This window comes from Macrobrachium nipponense, chromosome 25 (assembly GCF_015104395.2).
Source record: "Macrobrachium nipponense isolate FS-2020 chromosome 25, ASM1510439v2, whole genome shotgun sequence".
Classification (NCBI taxonomy): Eukaryota; Metazoa; Arthropoda; class Malacostraca; order Decapoda; family Palaemonidae; genus Macrobrachium; species Macrobrachium nipponense.
Window position 1 is genome coordinate 36267724 of NC_087214.1, and position 18687 is coordinate 36286410.

The window sequence follows — 18687 nt, forward strand, 5'->3', positions numbered from 1 at the left end:
CTCTCTCTCTCTTTAGAGGACGAAGATGATTCTCTCTCTCTCTTTATATATATATATATATATATATATATATATATATATATATATATATATATATATATATATATTTATTCACATTTTAACTCTCTCTCTCTCTCTCTCCCCCCGAATTTTTAGCCACACAGCACCACATCACACACACACACACACACAAAAAAAAAAAAAAAAAAAAAAAACTAAGTCTTTTGCTAGAAAAACCTGCTATAGGAATATGTGGCGAGTCAGTTCTCAAGTTATTCCACTGAAGTAATAAGAAGGAGTAGATACGGTTGTTATCGTCCGTTAGCTGGTTGTCAGTAATGTGTCAGTTTTAATTTCAAGTTGATTGGTCAAGCAGTTATGTAGTTTTTGCCTGAATAGTATTTCACTTTCTTGTGGTTATTGCTTACTCGGGGAGTAAGCCTGCAAACTACATCAATGTTGTTGTTGTTGGGGGGTTAGGAAAGGCCTATGGAAGAGCCTAAAAAGGTCTGTAAAAGGTGTTTTGCGTCGAGTTATAGATACAGGAATTTTAGGAGAAGATATTCATGATTTATTAAAATAAAGATGTCAAAAATAAACAACTTGTATGTTAAACAGCACAGAAGAATTATTTTTAAGAAAATATAGCGTATTTATTTTAATTTTCGTTGTTGAAACAACGCGCTATTCGACCATAGATTTTGGCGTGCGCCTCGAGTAAGCTGGAGGTCGGATCACGCCTTGTTGGTCTGAAAAATAATTTTATATCTTGAAAGGGAACGTTGAGACTGTAGAAGGCTTCTACAGTCATGTAGATAGTTCATTTGGAAGGCTGCAATCATGAATTTTTGTAGGATAGACACTTGCAAATCTCTGTAGATATGAAAACGACAGTATACTGTATTCTTGATTTTGGAATGTAGTATATATGCTAACCACTGTATTCCTGTTGTAGGAAATACAGTTGAAAAGAAGCGATAATGATTAATTGTATTGTAGAAACCTGCATATCTGTAGAAATGAAAGCTCTATCATCTTGCAGTCTTCTTGTTATCCCTGATTCTAGGGGGGTGGGGGGGGGGCCATCTATCCACAACTATACTACCATTTCTTCTTCCTATCTTCCAGGGACCTCCACCAAATATATCACGGCATCATGGCCCTGTTCCCTTCGAGCAGACAGCACCACCTGAATAATCTGAACAGGCCCAGCCGTGCCTACCTGGTCAAGTTCCTGGAAGCCTTTACGGAGTCAGCGCCGCAGATATTACTCAGGCTGTACAAGATCACGATACGGAGGATGGACATGCCCTTCTACGACATAGGTGAGTTACAGAGGATGGACACGCCCTTTTATGACATAGGTGAGTTACAGAGGATGGACACGCCCTTCTATGAACATAGGTTGAGTTAACAGAGGATGGACACGCCCTTCTATGACATAGGTGAGTTACAGAGGATGGACACGCCCTTCTATGACATAGGTGAGTTACAGAGGATGGACACGCCCTTCTATGACATAGGTGAGTTACAGAGGATGGACACGCCCTTCTATGACATAGGTGAGTTACAGAGGATGGACACGCCCTTCTATGACATAGGTGAGTTGAAGCAGAAGCACCAATATGGGGTCGTCAATGTTTTGAATTCGCCGTCGAACTTCTCCGGCAAAGATCCAGAGGGCCTTTATTCCTCTTGCCGTTGGAGGACTTTGAAACAGCCTCCCTTAAGAGGATGTCGTGCAATTGGAACCTTTAAAGTTTAGGTGACGATGCAATGCATTACTACCCTAATTCTGTTCTTGCGTTTTAGTACATTTTTGTATATTTATTAATTTTTTTTTTTTTGATAAGTACAGTTTCTATGTTCTTCAGAAGCTTGAATTTCAAGTCAGTGGTCCCTTTGGTGTGCTTGTTCTTTATGAATAGGGTTAATTTTCTGAATAATAATAATAATAATAATTAAAATAAAATAATAATAATAATAATAATAATAATCATAATAATAATAATAATTAATAATAATAATAATGTGGCGCCGTGGAGGAGTGGGTTAGGTCGTCAATAGACTTAAGTCAAGTTAAGCAACATTGGGGCTGGTCAGTCGTTGGATGGGTGACCGCTCTCCTCGGCGTTGATTCCTTGGGAAAGGATCTTTACCATAATTTCCTCAGTCTACTCAGCTGTAAATGAGTACCTATCCCTGATGGGGTAGGGTCCAGCTATGGGTTAAATAGCAAAACTCAGCAATGATGGAAAGAAATGATGGAATAAACGACAACGACGTAAATGGAACCTCTGGCAACAGAGGAGCTTCGTCCGGCAACCAGGTATTCAACCCCAATTGAAGGGGGAAGACGGTCAGGTACTTGGAGGTCGTCATCCAGCAACTGATCACCACAACGACAGTAATGAACAGCCTGAGATTGGAGCTACAGAGGCAAAAGGAAGAAATGGACAAGAGAAGAAAAATAAGGAAATATGGAGATGCTACATCAGAAGCAACCCGACGGAGAGAGGATATAGAAGAAGATTGGTCAACATCTGGAATGAGAGGAATAAAACACCCCCCAAACAGAGCAGAGGCTGGCAGACCAAGTAAGGAACATAAAGAAAAAGAACTGGCTCTCCCCAACAGAAAGAGAAGAACTGGAAAGGGAAATGTCACACGACAACGAATTACACGAAGACGAACTGAGAGACGATGCCACAGAAGACGGCAGGGAGGATGAGGTATCAAACAACGACACACGAAGAAACACCGACGAAGTAACAGAGAAGACGGAATGGGTAGAAAAGATCAGACAATGGATGGAGCCAGATACAGAGAGAACAAAGATCCCCTCCATGAAAGCCTACAACACCAAGAAATTAAGGGAGAAAACAAGTGAGGTCAATGAAATAATGGGCTAATACACACCACCAGTATCACAGAAACAAATAACTTGACATATGCAGGAGCAAGATTAGTAGCAGAACTGATGGGGATTCGAACACCAACACCACCGTCACAACCAACCCAACAGAAACCAAAACAGCAACCTCCTTGGAAAAGGCGCCTGGAAAAGCAAATCATGGTGATGAGATCTGACTTGAGTAAACTGAAAGAGATGGCAGAAAAAAGGCTAAGAAGCAAGAAAAAAAGGGAGGAACTCAACGAGAAATACAAAGTACAAGAGAGGGGACTAACAACACAATAGAAGATGTAAAACAGAGGCTTAAGGCCAAAGCACACAAGATCCAACGGTACATGAACAGGAATAAGGGATACCAACAGAACAAACTATTCGGAACCAACCAGAAAAGACTATACAGCCAACTAAGAGGGGAAGACAACCACCCAGAAATTCCTGAAGCCGAATCAAGTAAGAGACTCTGGGAAAACATATGGAGCAATCCGGTATCACACAAAACAAAATGCAACATGGCTCCAGGAAGTCAAGGAAGAAGAAACAGGGAGAATAAAACAAAGATTCACAGACATCACGACAGACACAGTCAGACACCAACTAAAGAAAATGCCAAAACTGGAAAGCCCCAGGTCCCGATGAAGTCCATGGATACTGGCTCAAAAACTTCAAGGCCCTTCACCCACGAATAGCAGAACAACTCCAGCATTGTATCTCAAATCACCAAGCACCCAAATGGATGACCACAGGAAGAAGAAAATTCCTTTAGTACAAAAACGACAAGAGTAAGGGAAATATAGCCCAGTAACTACAGGCCTATCACCTGCCTACCAATAATGTGGAAGTTACTAACAGGTATCATCAGTGAAAGGCTATACAACTACCTAGAGGAGACAAACACCATCCCCCACCAACAGAAAGGCTGCAGAAGGAAGTGTAGGGGCACAAAAGACCAGCTCCTGATAGACAAAATGGTAATGAAGAACAGTAGGAGAAGGAAACCAACCTAAGCATGGCATGGATAGACTATAAGAAAGCCTTCGACATGATACCACACACATGGCTAATAGAATGCCTGAAAATATATGGGGCAGAGGAAAATACCATCAGCTTCCTCAAAAATACAATGCGCAACTGGAATACAATACTTACAAGCTCTGGAAAAAGACTAGCAGAGGTTAATATCAGGAGAGGGATCTTCCAGGGCGACTCACTGTCCCCACTACTCTTCGTAGTTACCATGATTCCCATGACAAAAGTACTACAGAAGATGGATGCCGGGTACCAACTCAAGAAAAGAGGCAACAGAATCAACCATCTGATGTTCATGGACGACATCAAGCTGTATGGTAAGAGCATCAAGGAAGGAAATAGATACCCTAATCCAGACTGTAAGGATTGTATCTGGAGACATCAGGATGGAGTTTGGAATAGAAAAATGCGCCTTAGTCAACATACAAAAAGGCAAAGTAACGAGAACTGAAGGGATAAAGCTACCAGATGGGAGCAACATCAAACACATAGATGAGACAGGATACAAATACCTGGGAATAATGGAAGGAGATATAAAACACCAAGAGATGAAGGACACGATCAGGAAAGAATATATGCAGAGACTCAAGGCGATACTCAAGTCAAAACTCAACGCCGGAAAATATGATAAAAGCCATAAACACATGGGCAGTGCAGTAATCAGATACAGCGCAGGAATAGTGGGATGGACGAAGGCAGAACTCCGCAGCATAGATCAGAAAACCAGGAAACAAATGACAATACACAAAGCACTACACCCAAGAGCAAATACGGACAGACTATACATAACACGAAAGGAAGGAGGGAGAGGACTACTAAGTATAGAGGACTGCGTCAACATCGAAAACCTGAGGCAACTGGGGCAAATATCTGAAAACCAGTGAAGACGAGTGGCTAAAGAGTGCATGGGAAGAAGGACTAATAAAAGTAGATGAAGACCCAGAAATATACAGAGACAGGAGAAAGACAGAAAGAACAGAGGACTGGCACAACAAACCAATGCACGGACAATACATGAGACAGACTAAAGAACTAGCCAGCGATGACAATTGGCAATGGCTACAGAGGGGAGAGCTAAAGAAGGAAACTGAAGGAATGATAACAGCGGCACAAGATCAGGCCCTAAGAACCAGATATGTTCAAAGTATGATAGACGGAAATAACATCTCTCCCATATGTAGGAAGTGCAATACGAAAAATGAAACCATAAACCACATAGCAAGTGAATGCCCGGCACTTGCACAGAACCAGTACAAAAAGAGGCATGATTCAGTGGCAAAAGCCCTCCACTGGAGCCTGTGCAAGAAACATCAGCTACCTTGCAGTAATAAGTGGTACGAGCACCAACCTGAGGGAGTGATAGAAAACGATCAGGCAAAGATCCTCTGGGACTATGGTATCAGAACGGATAGGGTGATACGTGCAAACAGACCAGACGTGACGTTGATTGACAAAGTCAAGAAGAAAGTATCACTCATTGATGTCGCAATACCGTGGGACACCAGAGTTGAAGAGAAAGAGAGGGAAAAAATGGATAAGTATCAAGATCTGAAAATAGAAATAAGAAGGATATGGGATATGCCAGTGGAAATCGTACCCATAATCATAGGCGCACTAGCACGATCCCAATATCCCTGAAAAGGGAATTGGAAAAAAACTAGAGCTGAAGTAGCTCCGGCCTCATGCAGAGAGTGTGATCCTAGAAACGGCACACATAGTAAGAAAAGTGATGGACTCCTAAGGAGGCAGGATGCAACCCGGAATCCCACACTATAAATACCACCCAGTCGAATTGAAGGACTGTGATAGAGCAAAAAAAAAAAAAAAAACAAAAAAAAAAATAAAAAAAAAATAATAATTAATAATTAATAATCAATAATAAATAATAATCAATAATAATAAAAAATCCTCATAGTAGCACGAGTCTTCAAATGGAGAAACAAATCCACAGTTATGTAAATGTACATATATTTCCCGAAAGCTATCTTTGCTGTTTTTAAACTGAAATATATGTACATTTACATAACTGTTGATTTGTTTCTCCAATTAATAATAATAATAATAATAATAATAATAATAATAATAATAATAATAATAATAATAATAATAATAACAATATAATAATAATAATAATAATAATAATAATAATAATAATAATAATAATAATAATAATAATAATAGGGGGTACTGCCTTCGGTGTACCTTATGCCATAAGCTGTAGACATTACTTCAGCTCCCAAACATTACTCAGGCTTTACAAGTACAGAATAGAATATAGAATTTAGGCCAGAGGCCAAGCACTGGGGCCCTATGAGGTCATTCAGTGCTGAAACGGAAGCAGAGTGAAACGATGTGAAAGGTGTAACAGGAGGAAAACCTCAAAGCAGTTACGCCATGAAACAACTGTTAGGAGAGGGTTAAGAAAGAGAATATGAACAGAGGTACAGTAAAAGGAATGAAAGGGGTTGCAGCTAGGGCCACTAGATCCCTACGGGTTATCTGAGAACATGAGATTTGCTGGGAGGGGCCGATGGTTTGTGGGAAGGAAGGTTTGCGCTCCCCATAACTGCGTCCTCACCATATTCTGACAACTCTAATCCCCTTTTATCTTTTCCAGAACCGATCGAGTACTTCCAAGTGACTCTCTCTCTCGTAACACTGGCCGCGAACATCATCTCCACGTACCAGAAGAGCATCTCGACAGCGCAAATCGTCAGCGGGGAGATGGACCAGCACGAGAGGTTTCGATTGCCCTGTCACACTCAGGCTAGTACTATTTGACTTAGTATTGCCATTCTCTATGAATTATGTTGAAGCATCAGCTGAAGAGCGAAGTGACCTGTGTATTTAAGAATCCGCCAGGTCACTTTTTACTCAATATGTACAGTGTTACCCTCCGTATTTTCGGGGGGATAGGTACGAGACACCCCCATGAATAGCCAGAACCCGCGAAGAGTTGAAACCCCTATAAAAATGCATAAAACTGCCTGTTTTGTTAGGTAAAATTCAAGAAAAACCAACTAAAAATATTTATACGTACCTTTTTTTAAAATAGTTTTATCACAAAGAGTGCATTTTATGATGAAATTGATAAAAAAAACCAGAGAATTTTTAGATATTTCATAGAAAAATACTGTGAATAGGCAAATTTTCCATGAATAATGGGGGTATATGTTCCAGAGAGAAATCTGCGAACATCTGAGTCTGCAAATCCGGGAATACGGGGGTTCACTGCATGTCATTTGGATAACCACAATGGCGTCTTAACTTCTCAATTTCCTCACATTTTGGAAACGCTTGTTGTGACTAACTAGACGCAAATGCACAAACGAAGTTGAGAAATTCTAATGCCTGCGTGAGACTCGAACTAGCTTCCAGGGTATCAGAACGAAGTAACGTTTACTCCACTGGCCCAGGGAGAAAGTTATACATATGTATGTCTGTCAAATTCAGATACATTTACTAGCATAGAATAGAATATAGAATTTAGGACAAAGGACAATAGCTGGGACCTATGAGGTCATTCAGTGCTGAAAAGGGAAATGAGAGTAAAAATGTTTTAAAGGTGTTACAAGAGAAATGTCTTTTGCAGTTACACTATGAAACGATTGTTAGGAGAGGGCAGATGAAAGTAAGATGAAGGAAATGGAACATGAATGGAGGTTCAGTAAAAGAAATGAAAGGAGTTGTAGCTGCAAAGAAAGTCAAGTAATACTTGCAGTGCACCACATGAAGTTCATCGATGGCACTACCTACCCCTAGAAGGGGTACATTTCCTAGAGCTGGAGTAGACCCACTTTCACCATCGTAGCCAAGTGCTAAATCGTTTACTTCTCCGTAGGGGGCTAGTGCCATCAACGCACCTCATGCGGTGCACTGTAGTCATTACTTCAAGGTTCTTTGCTGTGTGGCCTCAAAAGTTAGTAGTGACAGCTTGAGGTACTGGCTATAGTCTGTTGTTTTTTGTAAGCTGATAGTAAATATCTACAACTGACATGATTGAAGCTGGTGTCTTGTCATTCTGAGCAGCAGTATTTGAGTTGTAACCTTTACTAGTTGGTTCGTAAGAAGTTCTCACCAATGGCGGTTAACTGCGATAGCATCAGCTGTTGAAATTTACTGCCAGCTCCAGTGAAGTACTCTAATTATCCATTAACTTTGTTATTTCCTGCCCCTACAGATCTTCATCTTCTTCTGGTGGCTGCCTTTCCTGATAGCCCGTTTCCAGTCGATGGCCCTTTTCGCCGGAGCGCTGAATTGGTGGATCTTTGTCGTCATAGGGATCCACGTGGTCATCGTCTTTCTCTTCCAGACGGTCGCTGCCGGGAAGGACCGGGTCAAGAGGGTCTTCATCTACCTGTTCAGCGGCTTCGTGTTCATTTTCACCTACCTGCAGTTCAACATGAAGCCTAGAATGAAGGTGGGAGGGATACGTCTGCTATATATTTCATTTTAAATGTCACTTACCTTGTTGTTCTAAAGGGTCCACAATAATACAAAGTGTTAAGAGTCCATGTATAATTTTTAAGACTTTACAAAAAGCTTTCGAACCCTTCCCTGGGTTCATCCTCAGTCCAAAAAAAAGAATATTTTCTTTTTTTTGAATGAAGATGAACCCAGGGAAGTGTTCGAAAGCTTTTTGTAAAGTCTTAAAAATTATACAGGTATAGTGCCATCAGTCACTTCACAGGGTACACTGTAGGCATGGCTCAAGGTTCTGTGCAGTGTCCCTTTTGCCCCTAGTTGCAACCACTTTTGTTCCTTTTACTGTACCTCCTTTCATATTCTCTTTCTTCCACCTTACTTTCCTCAGCCCTCTCCTAAAAATTGTTGCGTAGTGCAACTGGAAAAGGTTTTCCTCCTGTTACGCCTTAAAAGCCTTTTTACTTTTGAATTTCCTTTTCAGTGCGGAATGACCTCATATGTCCCAGTGCTTGGCCTAATATATATATATTCCATTACTTTATTCTCCAAATGTTCCGATTTAAGTCTTGATCATAATCATGACCAAAGTATTTCTATGGCAAAACTTAATCCATAGGGGATTGGAATATAGAATTTAGGTCTAAAGGTGCGTCCACAGGGTTGAACAATGTCCGACGGACAAACATTGTTACCATATCATAGGCAAAGCAGGATGATGTCATAAGCGATGAAATGATGGAAGTAGATCTGGCAACATACAGTGGTACCAAATGAGGTTGTAAACCACTGTGTTTACTCAGCTCACAAGGGAAAGACTGGCATACAATTGTTATTTGGCAACAATGTGTGTCTGTCGGACATTGTTCGACCGTGCGGACGCACCTTTATACTCCATTTGCAGAGAGTTTTGTCTTGGCTACAACTCAAATGTAGGATAGTTTGCCCAGTGCAGTTGTGGAAGCCTCTGATCTCCAGATATACTGAAGTGAGGAGCAAATCTATTCCGGCTCTCTGCCGCTAAAGCCTCCTGAATTTCTGGCGTTTATATTGGTTTTCTATTCTATTCTATCAACTTTTCCCTGTAAATTCCCTATTTTTGCAGGCTGATTTCCCTTTGGAGCCAATGTATGTTCATTGTAGTCTGTTAACTCTGTCCATTAGGGTTTTCAGTTGAAAATTTAAAGAAGGAAAGAAAGAAGGGAACAGTTGTATTGTGAACATTATAGTTTGAAAGCAAACACTTTAAAGGTTTGTATGTGTGCATAAGTATCCTCCTTAGTCTAATAATTCCTAATTTGTATAATCCATTTGATAAAGCACTTTATTTTCCCAAATTATTATCTGAAGTGCATCTGCAGTGCTTACATTATATGTGTAGTTGTAATATGTATGTCAAGAGGTGCAGAAATTTCTTCACACCGTTGGACTGGAACCACCTGAAATTGGAACTTTTTGAAAGTTCAAGCGAAGATGGAAATGCATTACTACCCTAATACAAGCCTCCTTGTATTTCATAATTTTCCATTTATTTTTTATTTTTAATAGTAACTGATCTCTTCTTTTTGTATCTCCTATTACCTTCTGTTACTCCTTTCAGAGAAACGCCATAATATTCTTTGGAAACTTTAATTTCAAGTCAGTGGCTCCTGTGAGCTTGTTAGATCTATATATGAGTAGGGTTCAGGTTGTATAATAATTGCTCAAAAACCTCTCAACCATAGATTCATGATTACATTATTTGCTATTGAGGAAAATGGTTTGAGTTGTTTGGAGTTCAGTGCTAACCTGTGGCATTTATAAGGTCTAATATTGATAAAGACTAAACTGGATTTCTCAGCAAGTTTATTTCGTTCACAGGTCACCCCGTGGTTCCCGTACGCCATTTATGTCATCGTGGTGTTTATCGAAAACTCTGTGATGCTGGTGGCGTGGTTCTTCCACCAGCAGAACACGGTGGCAGCCTTGACGTTATTCACGCCAGAAGAAAAAGAATCGCAGAGGACGCATCGGGTGTACCTCATCTTCTTCCACTACGCCGTCTTCTGCATCGCTGTCATCATGATGATCCTGACCTTCTGCTGTGCTCCGAAGAGGCCTGAGAGTAGTAAGAAGAAGGAGGAGAAGAAGAAGGAACGGAACAATGCACACGAGTTGACAACACCCCAAGAGCTGACTCCAACTTGGAAGAATGCACACGAGTTAACAACACCCCAAGAGCTGACTCCAACTTTGGTGACTAGTACCCAAGAACTGACAGCCACTCCCAAGGCCTCTTAGTATTGTTTACTTTTACTTTGATGATGCTGTAGGTTTCAGAAACTGTTTTACTGCAGGTCATACGGAGCATTTAGGGGTACAGTACAGTATAGCCTTAATTTACCTTAATTATTCAAAAACAGTATTTTACTGACGTAGTCAAGTTTTTTATAAATCATGTTGATTATATAATTATCTAAAGGTAGACATAAATTTGTAATCATTGCAATTCTATAAGAATTTAAACTCAGTTTTTGCATTACCTCGCCGAGGTCTGAAACACTAGACATACTATGAGAGGGTCATTTCACTGTATAAGACAGGACTTATGAAGTTTTATTTTTGTACGAAAATGGGAAACGATAAATAAAAACACTTCGTCTGTCAATAAAAAATTAATGCTTTGCTAGTTGGACTTTTATCTATGTGAGTTTAAGCAAGGGAAAGGAATATCTGTGCAAGGTTAAGCAGGGGAAAGGAATATCTACATATGTGAGGTTAAGTAGGGGAAAGGAATATCTATGTGAGGTTAAGCAGGGGAAAGGAATATCTATGCGAGGTTAAGCAGGGCAAAGGAATGACTGCATGCTTCAAGAAGGTAAGCTAAATGGTTACTATTACCGCAGCAGCAGCAGCAGCAGCAGCAGCTGCTGTATCAGGTTAGCTGGAAGGGACATAAATGAAACCAGTTTGCCAAGTTTTGAGAGAGAAAGAAAACAGGAAAATAAAACTTTAGTAGGAGATTTAGGAAAGATAGTGACGTTCAGTAGAAAGTCGAGAAAAGTACAGTTAAATATTTTGAATGACAATAGTTTTGCAGACTATGCTCACAAAAGCACGACAGTGGTTGCGAAGCCTGAATGGTACTGGGAAACTGCGTTTTCTGATATGTACAAGTAATGAAGCAGGAGATTGTAAATATTCATTATACTCTCCATAGCAAACACCAAGCAAATTCTAGTTAAGATAACCAAACATTAATGAAAATGCCATTACAGTAACACCTCAACATGACTATAGCTGGTTCACTTAAGGTAGATTCTTGGGTGAGCCCTATATCTACGAGACGTTTGTTTGGCGGGCGCCGATTGGCTGGGAGCTGCCTACCTCCCAGTACCAGCCAATCAGCGCCCGCCAAACAAACGTCTCGTAAGCATACGACTCATCCAAGAATCTACCTTAAGTGAACCAGCTATACGTGCTTACCGCCTCTAATGATGCTATTTTTAACCATGCCATCATCTTTGATGTGATACGGTAAAAAATAAATTTCTTAAGTTGAAAGTTAGGTGTAATGCACAGCTTACTTTAGGTTAGGAATTAAGAGGAATTGCTGTTGGCTCTATGACAGCTAGAAAATATGTAAGTGCAAGCTACATATAACACAGGGTCTTTGTTACTTATCACATAGCCAGGCAACCAGGGTCTGATAAAATGAGGTGTTACCGTTCATATCGAACAAACCACTGCCTTAGCCTTTGGGTAAAACCTTTGCCTGTGCCTTGCCATCTGGTGAAGGAAGATGATTTAAACTGGTCTTCGGAAGACTTTATACACCTGGCATCTCTCCTCTGCCACCCTCATTGCTTTATTAACTTTGGTTTTGATGTCGACTAGCAACTCACTTGCCCTGATATCTGACACCATTCAAGTTGAGAAACACTCCAAATGACATTCTAGCTACTACAATATGGATTTGATGTCAGCTACCGACTAGCCAGCTCTGATATCAGCCATTCAAGTTGATAAACATTTTAGCATTTGGAAACATATTCCAGCCCCTACAATTTACAGGGGAAAAATGCAGTACACGGTTTTTAGGGTCAAACTTCAATGTTAGGCCAACTATAAAAACTGCCTCTTGAAGCCGTACTTTTGAAACTTTTGCCACTCCACGTTGCCATGACGCTCACAGGCTAGGTTTTACAGAGGGCCGTGGAGTTATGATGTCATTAAACCCCTTTTCTAGCTTTAAATTTACTGAGAGGAGAACAGTGACTGAGAATTTAGATTAAAAACAGTGTGTACTTTATATTCATAAATTAAAGTGTACTACTTTAGTATATTTTGCCACGTAAATTATTCTCAAAAGCAAATGAAATTGCAATTTTTTTTATTTATTTATTTATTTATTTTTTTACAATCTTACCCAGTTTTGATGTGTTTCTGCACCCTCAGGCCCACACAGTTATGGCGGTAGTCCCAGCGCTGTCTCATTTCCACAAATTGTTCTCTGAACCAAAAATATGACTGTAAGTTTGCACCTACAAAACAAGAATATGACGGCTTAAGTTTGCCTTTCTGAAACAAGAATATGATACCTGAAGTTTGTTTGTTTGTATGGTATTTTTACGTTGCATAGAACCAGTGGTTATTCAGCAACGGGACCAATGGCTTTGCTTGACTTCTGAACCACGTCAAGAGTGAACTTCTATCACCAGAAATACACATCTCAGTGGAATGCCAGAGAATCGAACTCGTGGCCACTAAGGTAGCACCCCAACACCATGCTGACCACGCCACTGAGGTGCTGACAGCTGAAGTTTGTCTTTCTGAAACAAGAATATGACAGCTTAAGTTTTCCTCTACGAAATGAGAACAGGACAGCTGAAGTTTGCCCTCCAAAACAAGTACATATACAAAGTTTTTGGGAAATGGCATACACCCATGCACCTTTTCATGAGCATTTTCATTACTGGTAGCAGCTTCCATTACGGACACAGCCTTCCTGTTGATATCTCAGCTGATTTTTGTGGAATCTCGAAACTCTCTACATCATTCAGAGATATTCCTCTCAAAGATGTTAGTTTCAACTGAATCTCTGTAAGAACCTTCCATCCTCAGGCTGTACTTGGCAGAATGGGTCAAGATTTTATCAGTGGTTTGAGGAAGAGCCTCCCTCTTTTTGGACAAATGGATTTATTCCTGTAAATGGAAATATATACAACTTTATTTCATTATGTAGTTATTTCTTATAAGGCTGGACCTCTCAGAAGTGAGTATTTTCCAGAACCAGAACACGAAAGAAAAATTCCATGCTGTAGATGGGACAGCCCTTTGGTCCTCTGCATTGAGATGTAGATGGGACAACCCTTTTGTCCTCTGCATTGAGTTGAAAACACAAACCCATACAATTCATCTTCACTTTAACCCTGGCAACCACAGGTTCATGGCCACATAGATTATCAGTTTAAGTATCACCATAGAAACTGGCGAAAGAAAGTTTCTCTTCTTGCTTGACTGTAGACTCAACTGCTTCTAAAGGTAATGAGGTACTTCTGTGTCCCACCTGAACACTGGAAGTATGTTGTAGCCACTTGCTTGGCTTGACTGTCCTACTGGTGCTTCTTTGTCCTGTGACAAAAATTACCAAGTAAGTAATTTGCATTTTTCTTGTGTAAACAAACTTACGCTTTCATAAATGAAGTATTCCAGCACATCTCGTATTTTGGCTGTGTACCAACTGAAAAAAAAACACAAGCCTATCAATTAGGCTGGGACATCACCCTGACTCTACTAGCCTAGCTCATACTTTATGCTTCCTGCTGTGCTCACATATGGTTGTTCTTAAGTGAGGGGAACACTTTGTGCTGACATGCTTTTTGCAACATTTCTCCTTGTGTCTGAAACTGAATTCTGTGCCGCTGTGAAACCTTTACCTATTGCGCTGTTGGTGCTAGTAGCCTGGTGTCAATTCCTGAGTTTATAATGGGTTGGCGTGTTGTTAATTTTGAGAAGCTACGAAAGCGCTAGTACGTCGGTTCGGAAGACCAGCGTCATGTCTTGGTGCCAGGTCCTTGAGATTCTCGAGGGATAAAAGCTTCAGTTAGTGGCTTGCTAGGCCTATCCTAATCTATCACTGAATATAATATCAGTGATTTAGTCATTTGGTCCCTGCCTTTATTTGATATCTTTGGAGCAGCCCTGCGAGTTGTATTTCATAGGGGTTCCTCCAGCTACCACCCAGGGGACGCGTCTGGTAGGAGTTTTCTCTCGCCAAGACGCCCCATAAATCAGTCAAAATACTGAGAGAGAAAGGAGACTTTTCACTCTCTTTAATTTGAAGTCAAGAGGTTTGCACATAAGCTCTTTCTACCTTCTGTGTCGTGTTGGAAATACCTTTAGTATACCTCTTCCTGCTCCTACTTAGAGATCTCATATAGATAACTGGTGGCTCTGCTTCCAACAGTTACCCTGTCAGTGCTAAGCTTACCCCAAGTTGGTAGCTAATTATGTATGATACATGTGCTGGACATCTTAGATTTCCTCTTAAGAGGTTGTCAACTCTCATGAAAAATTCACCATCACAGGACCAGAGGACGTTATGTCAGTGGTTTGTTTGATAACAGGGACGTTTTTTTATCGTACGTACAAACCACTGCTGTATGCTTTGGTAACCCGTAAAAAGGGATTTTTTTGTTGACCTGAGGCTTAGTACTGAAGGAAGTGGGTCAGTGTTAACAACCAAGTAGTAGACACCACCCTACTTACAAATGAGTTGTTTTGGATGCCCGTTTGTATGTTGAATTGTTTACAAGTTGGTAACTACTCTTCAAGCCTATTTAAGTACAGTATGAGATAAATTCAGTACAGTACTGTATGTTTTCTCACCCCAAAACACAGAACACTGTACATACAGCACTGTTTGTACAGAAATACAAACTCAAAACTAAATTTGAACTTACCGGTGGTAAAGGGAACAGTTATAATTTTCGATCCCATTTGTTTGCATCTCTGAATGTTTACAAGTTGAATGTTTCGTAATTAGGGTGGTTTCCGTAGTTCCATGAGGCCATGGGAGTCGCATCACTCGATTCCAACTGGGCTCACCCACAGGAATTTTGCTCTGAAACAAGAATTGAAAATGAAACCAGCTGAAATCAATGTGGCTGTGCAACCAACGCTTCGCATCCAAAGTACTATAGGGCGAAGGTGCTTAAAGTGATAGATAAGAAATTCACAACCTCGTGATAAACAGTTCTCTGCTGGGTGCTGATGAGCAAAAACCGCCGTTAACCGAAACTCAGCGATTTATACAACTTATGGCGCCAAGTGTCGGTTAATGGCGCCTCTGTCAGGTCTGTTATGGTGCCATAACTCTATTAACGGCACCTTATGGCGCAGATAACCGAAACTCGGCCTGTTATGGCACGGCACTAGACGAGCATCATAAAACCAGATCGCCATTAAACGAGTCCGCCGATAACCAGGGACTACCTGTAACAGTAAACTCTATTTCTGTGTAAAATAAAAAAGCAAAGACATTCAGGTGTTCCTCATCAGTGTTTACATTAAAACACCGAAGACGTGCTGCGATCATAATACGTCGTACAATGTAACAACAGTATACAGGCAGTCCCTGGGTTACGACGGGGGTTCCATTCTTGAGACTCGTTGTAAGCCGAAAATCGTCGTGGAACATCATAAAAAATCCTAAGAAAACCTTACTTTTAATACTTTGGGTGCATTGAAAACTATGTAAACTGCATTCTTAATGCATTTTTCATGAAAAAAACCCTTCAAATATTGACTATTTGGCATTTTTGGTGTCATATTTCTTCTGCCAGATTAGCGTTGTAGGCGTCGTAACCCTGGAAATAATTTCTGATGAATATAATTGAAAAGCGCCTTAACCTCGGAACTTCGTAAGTCTAACCCAGGGACTGCCTTGTATTTTCATATCTATTTACGGTCGTTGAATCCAGTATTCATACATTGCATGTGTGTCGAATTCATCAATTTGTCAATAATTGTTAAAAACCTGTTACATAGTTAAGTGAACAATTTTAGTTTTAAATTTAGAAGCTGCAAAGTATTTTATATATGTAAAATATTTTATATATGTAAAGTTCAACAGTTAAAATCCACTGATTTGTCTATGATTGTGAAAAATCTGTTCTGTGATTATTAAGTGACCATTTTTATTTCTAAATTCAGAAGCTACAGAACATTTTATATATGTACATTTAAACTTAAATTACACCCTAAACAAGCTCTGTATACTGTAGTGTGTTACGACCAATAGTGCCTCTGTATTTGTACATCTATACACTCGTTACTCTAGGTCTGGATTACTTGGGGAGTTCAAAATGCCAAAATATATATGTATCTGTCAAGGTTTTTAGTATATGGACAGACTGTAGCTCTCCAAATATTAATATCTTCTTGAATGCATAATCCCTGGTCTATGTGAAAAGGGGAAAGTTGGGTAAAGACCTCTTTTAGCTAAAGGGATTCTGTAGACTCTGGGGGTAATGTTCGATCTGCATAAACGTACAGTCAGCGACAGAGAAACGGCGGCCAAGACCAGAGATGGCTCGGTAGATGGAATTGGAATAGAAATTTAGGCACAAGACAAAGCGCTGACACCTATGAGGTTATTCAGTGTGAAAGGGAAATTGAAAGTAAAATGGTTTCAAAGGTGTAACAAGAGGAAAACCTCACAGTTGCATTACGAAACAACTGTTGGGAGAGAGTTGAAGGAAGTAGGATGGATGAAAGAGAATATGAAAGGAAAAACAGGAAAAGGAACGAAAGGGGTTGTAGGTAGGGGCTGAAGGGACATGCTGCAAGACCCTTAAATAATGCCTACAGTGTATCACATGAGGTGCACTGACAGCACTACCCCAAATTGATAGATTTTACCATCACAAGCTGACTCATTAATCCTATATCCCATTGCAGTCTGACTGAAAATTTTCAAACGTCATCTCAGGATTCAAGTGAATGTGATAGAATACTATGGGAAGTAGGCATCTGAAATAGGAATATATAATTTAGGCCAAATACATAGCACTGGGACCTATGAGGTCATTCAGCGCTGAAGGGGAAATTGACACTTAAGAAGGTTTGAAAGATATAACGGGAAGAAAATCCCGCAGTTGCACTATGAAAACATTGTTGGTGGGAAGTTATATGGAAGAAAGACAACGTGAATAGAGGTACAGTAAAAGGAATGAAAGTGGTTGCAGATAGGGGCTGAAGGGATACTGAAAGACACTTAAGTAATGCCTACAGTGCACCACATGAGGACACTGATGGCACTACCCCCTACAGGGAGGAAGTAGGCATTTGTAATGCTGCAATCTTGTCTGAAGATGCCGTAAGTATTGAGATATCCTTCCAGAATCCAGATCAAGAATGCCGACTATAATCCATACTGTATGAAAAAGACTACTAGATCATTTTTCTGTTAGACCTAACCTTTTGCCTAAACAAATCAAGTTACTGTACTGTGATAAATTATGAAATGTGTATGTAGGTGAAACTGTATTTTATTTGCTGCATAAAATGTATAATGTAGGTGTTGAAATTGCTGTAACTTTCACCAGATGACTTAGACATTGCAAAAATGTGCCAACTTATTCTTTTATACAAATATATATCTTTGCTACTTAACTTGGGCAGAAAGAATTATTGTAGAGTACTGTAAAATATATGTTACAAAACAGATTAAGGGTTTCATGTACTTTCACAAAAAAATGGGACCCCAAGTTCTGAACAATTATTGTTTCACTATAACCTTTTCACTAATAGTATACAGCTTGTGTTTGTGGTCTTTGGATGGGTCCTGGACCTAGCAATCTTCTGGTAGTACTACAAAATCCACCTGGGTGTGTGGTTCATGGCAACCACCTTTTCCTTCTCAACCCAAGAGGGCTGAGAGAGGAAATCAGCCCTCACCCCCCACAACACACAGATATGTTATAGGAAACAGTGATAAATAAACAAACACAAGGGAATAGAAAATAAAACCAGTAAACCTGACAGTTAGGAGACATGAGCAGCAGAGAGCAGGAATGAATTTGCTCCTTACTTGAGCATCTGGAGATCGGAAGATTCCACACTTGCACCAGGCAAACTATTCTACATTTGAGTTGTAGCCAAAATAAAACTCCTAGCAAGAGGCATACACTAATGTTCAACCTGATTCCAGAAAATGACAGACTGTTTGCAGCACCAGCAGCCTGTCTAGCGTTGTGAGGAAAATCAGCTAGGTTGGGTGAGGAAGAGTGCCAAAGCTTTTTGTCCTTCCAAGTTCAATTTTTGCCTTGGTAATTAATCTA

General features: G+C 40.1%; 1 protein-coding gene across 1 annotated transcript in view; it reads left to right on the forward strand.

The window, feature by feature from the left end:
• LOC135199369 (uncharacterized) overlaps positions 1–18073 on the forward strand; it is a 36095-nt gene extending 18022 nt beyond the window's left edge. The window contains exons 5-8 of the mRNA XM_064227346.1: positions 1129–1325; positions 6558–6706; positions 8121–8360; positions 10223–18073. Of these exons, the coding sequence (XP_064083416.1) occupies positions 1129–1325; positions 6558–6706; positions 8121–8360; positions 10223–10642 (1006 nt within the window). The 3' untranslated portion in view covers positions 10643–18073. The remainder of the gene's footprint in view (positions 1–1128; positions 1326–6557; positions 6707–8120; positions 8361–10222) is intronic.
• The last annotated feature ends 614 nt before the right edge of the window (positions 18074–18687 follow it).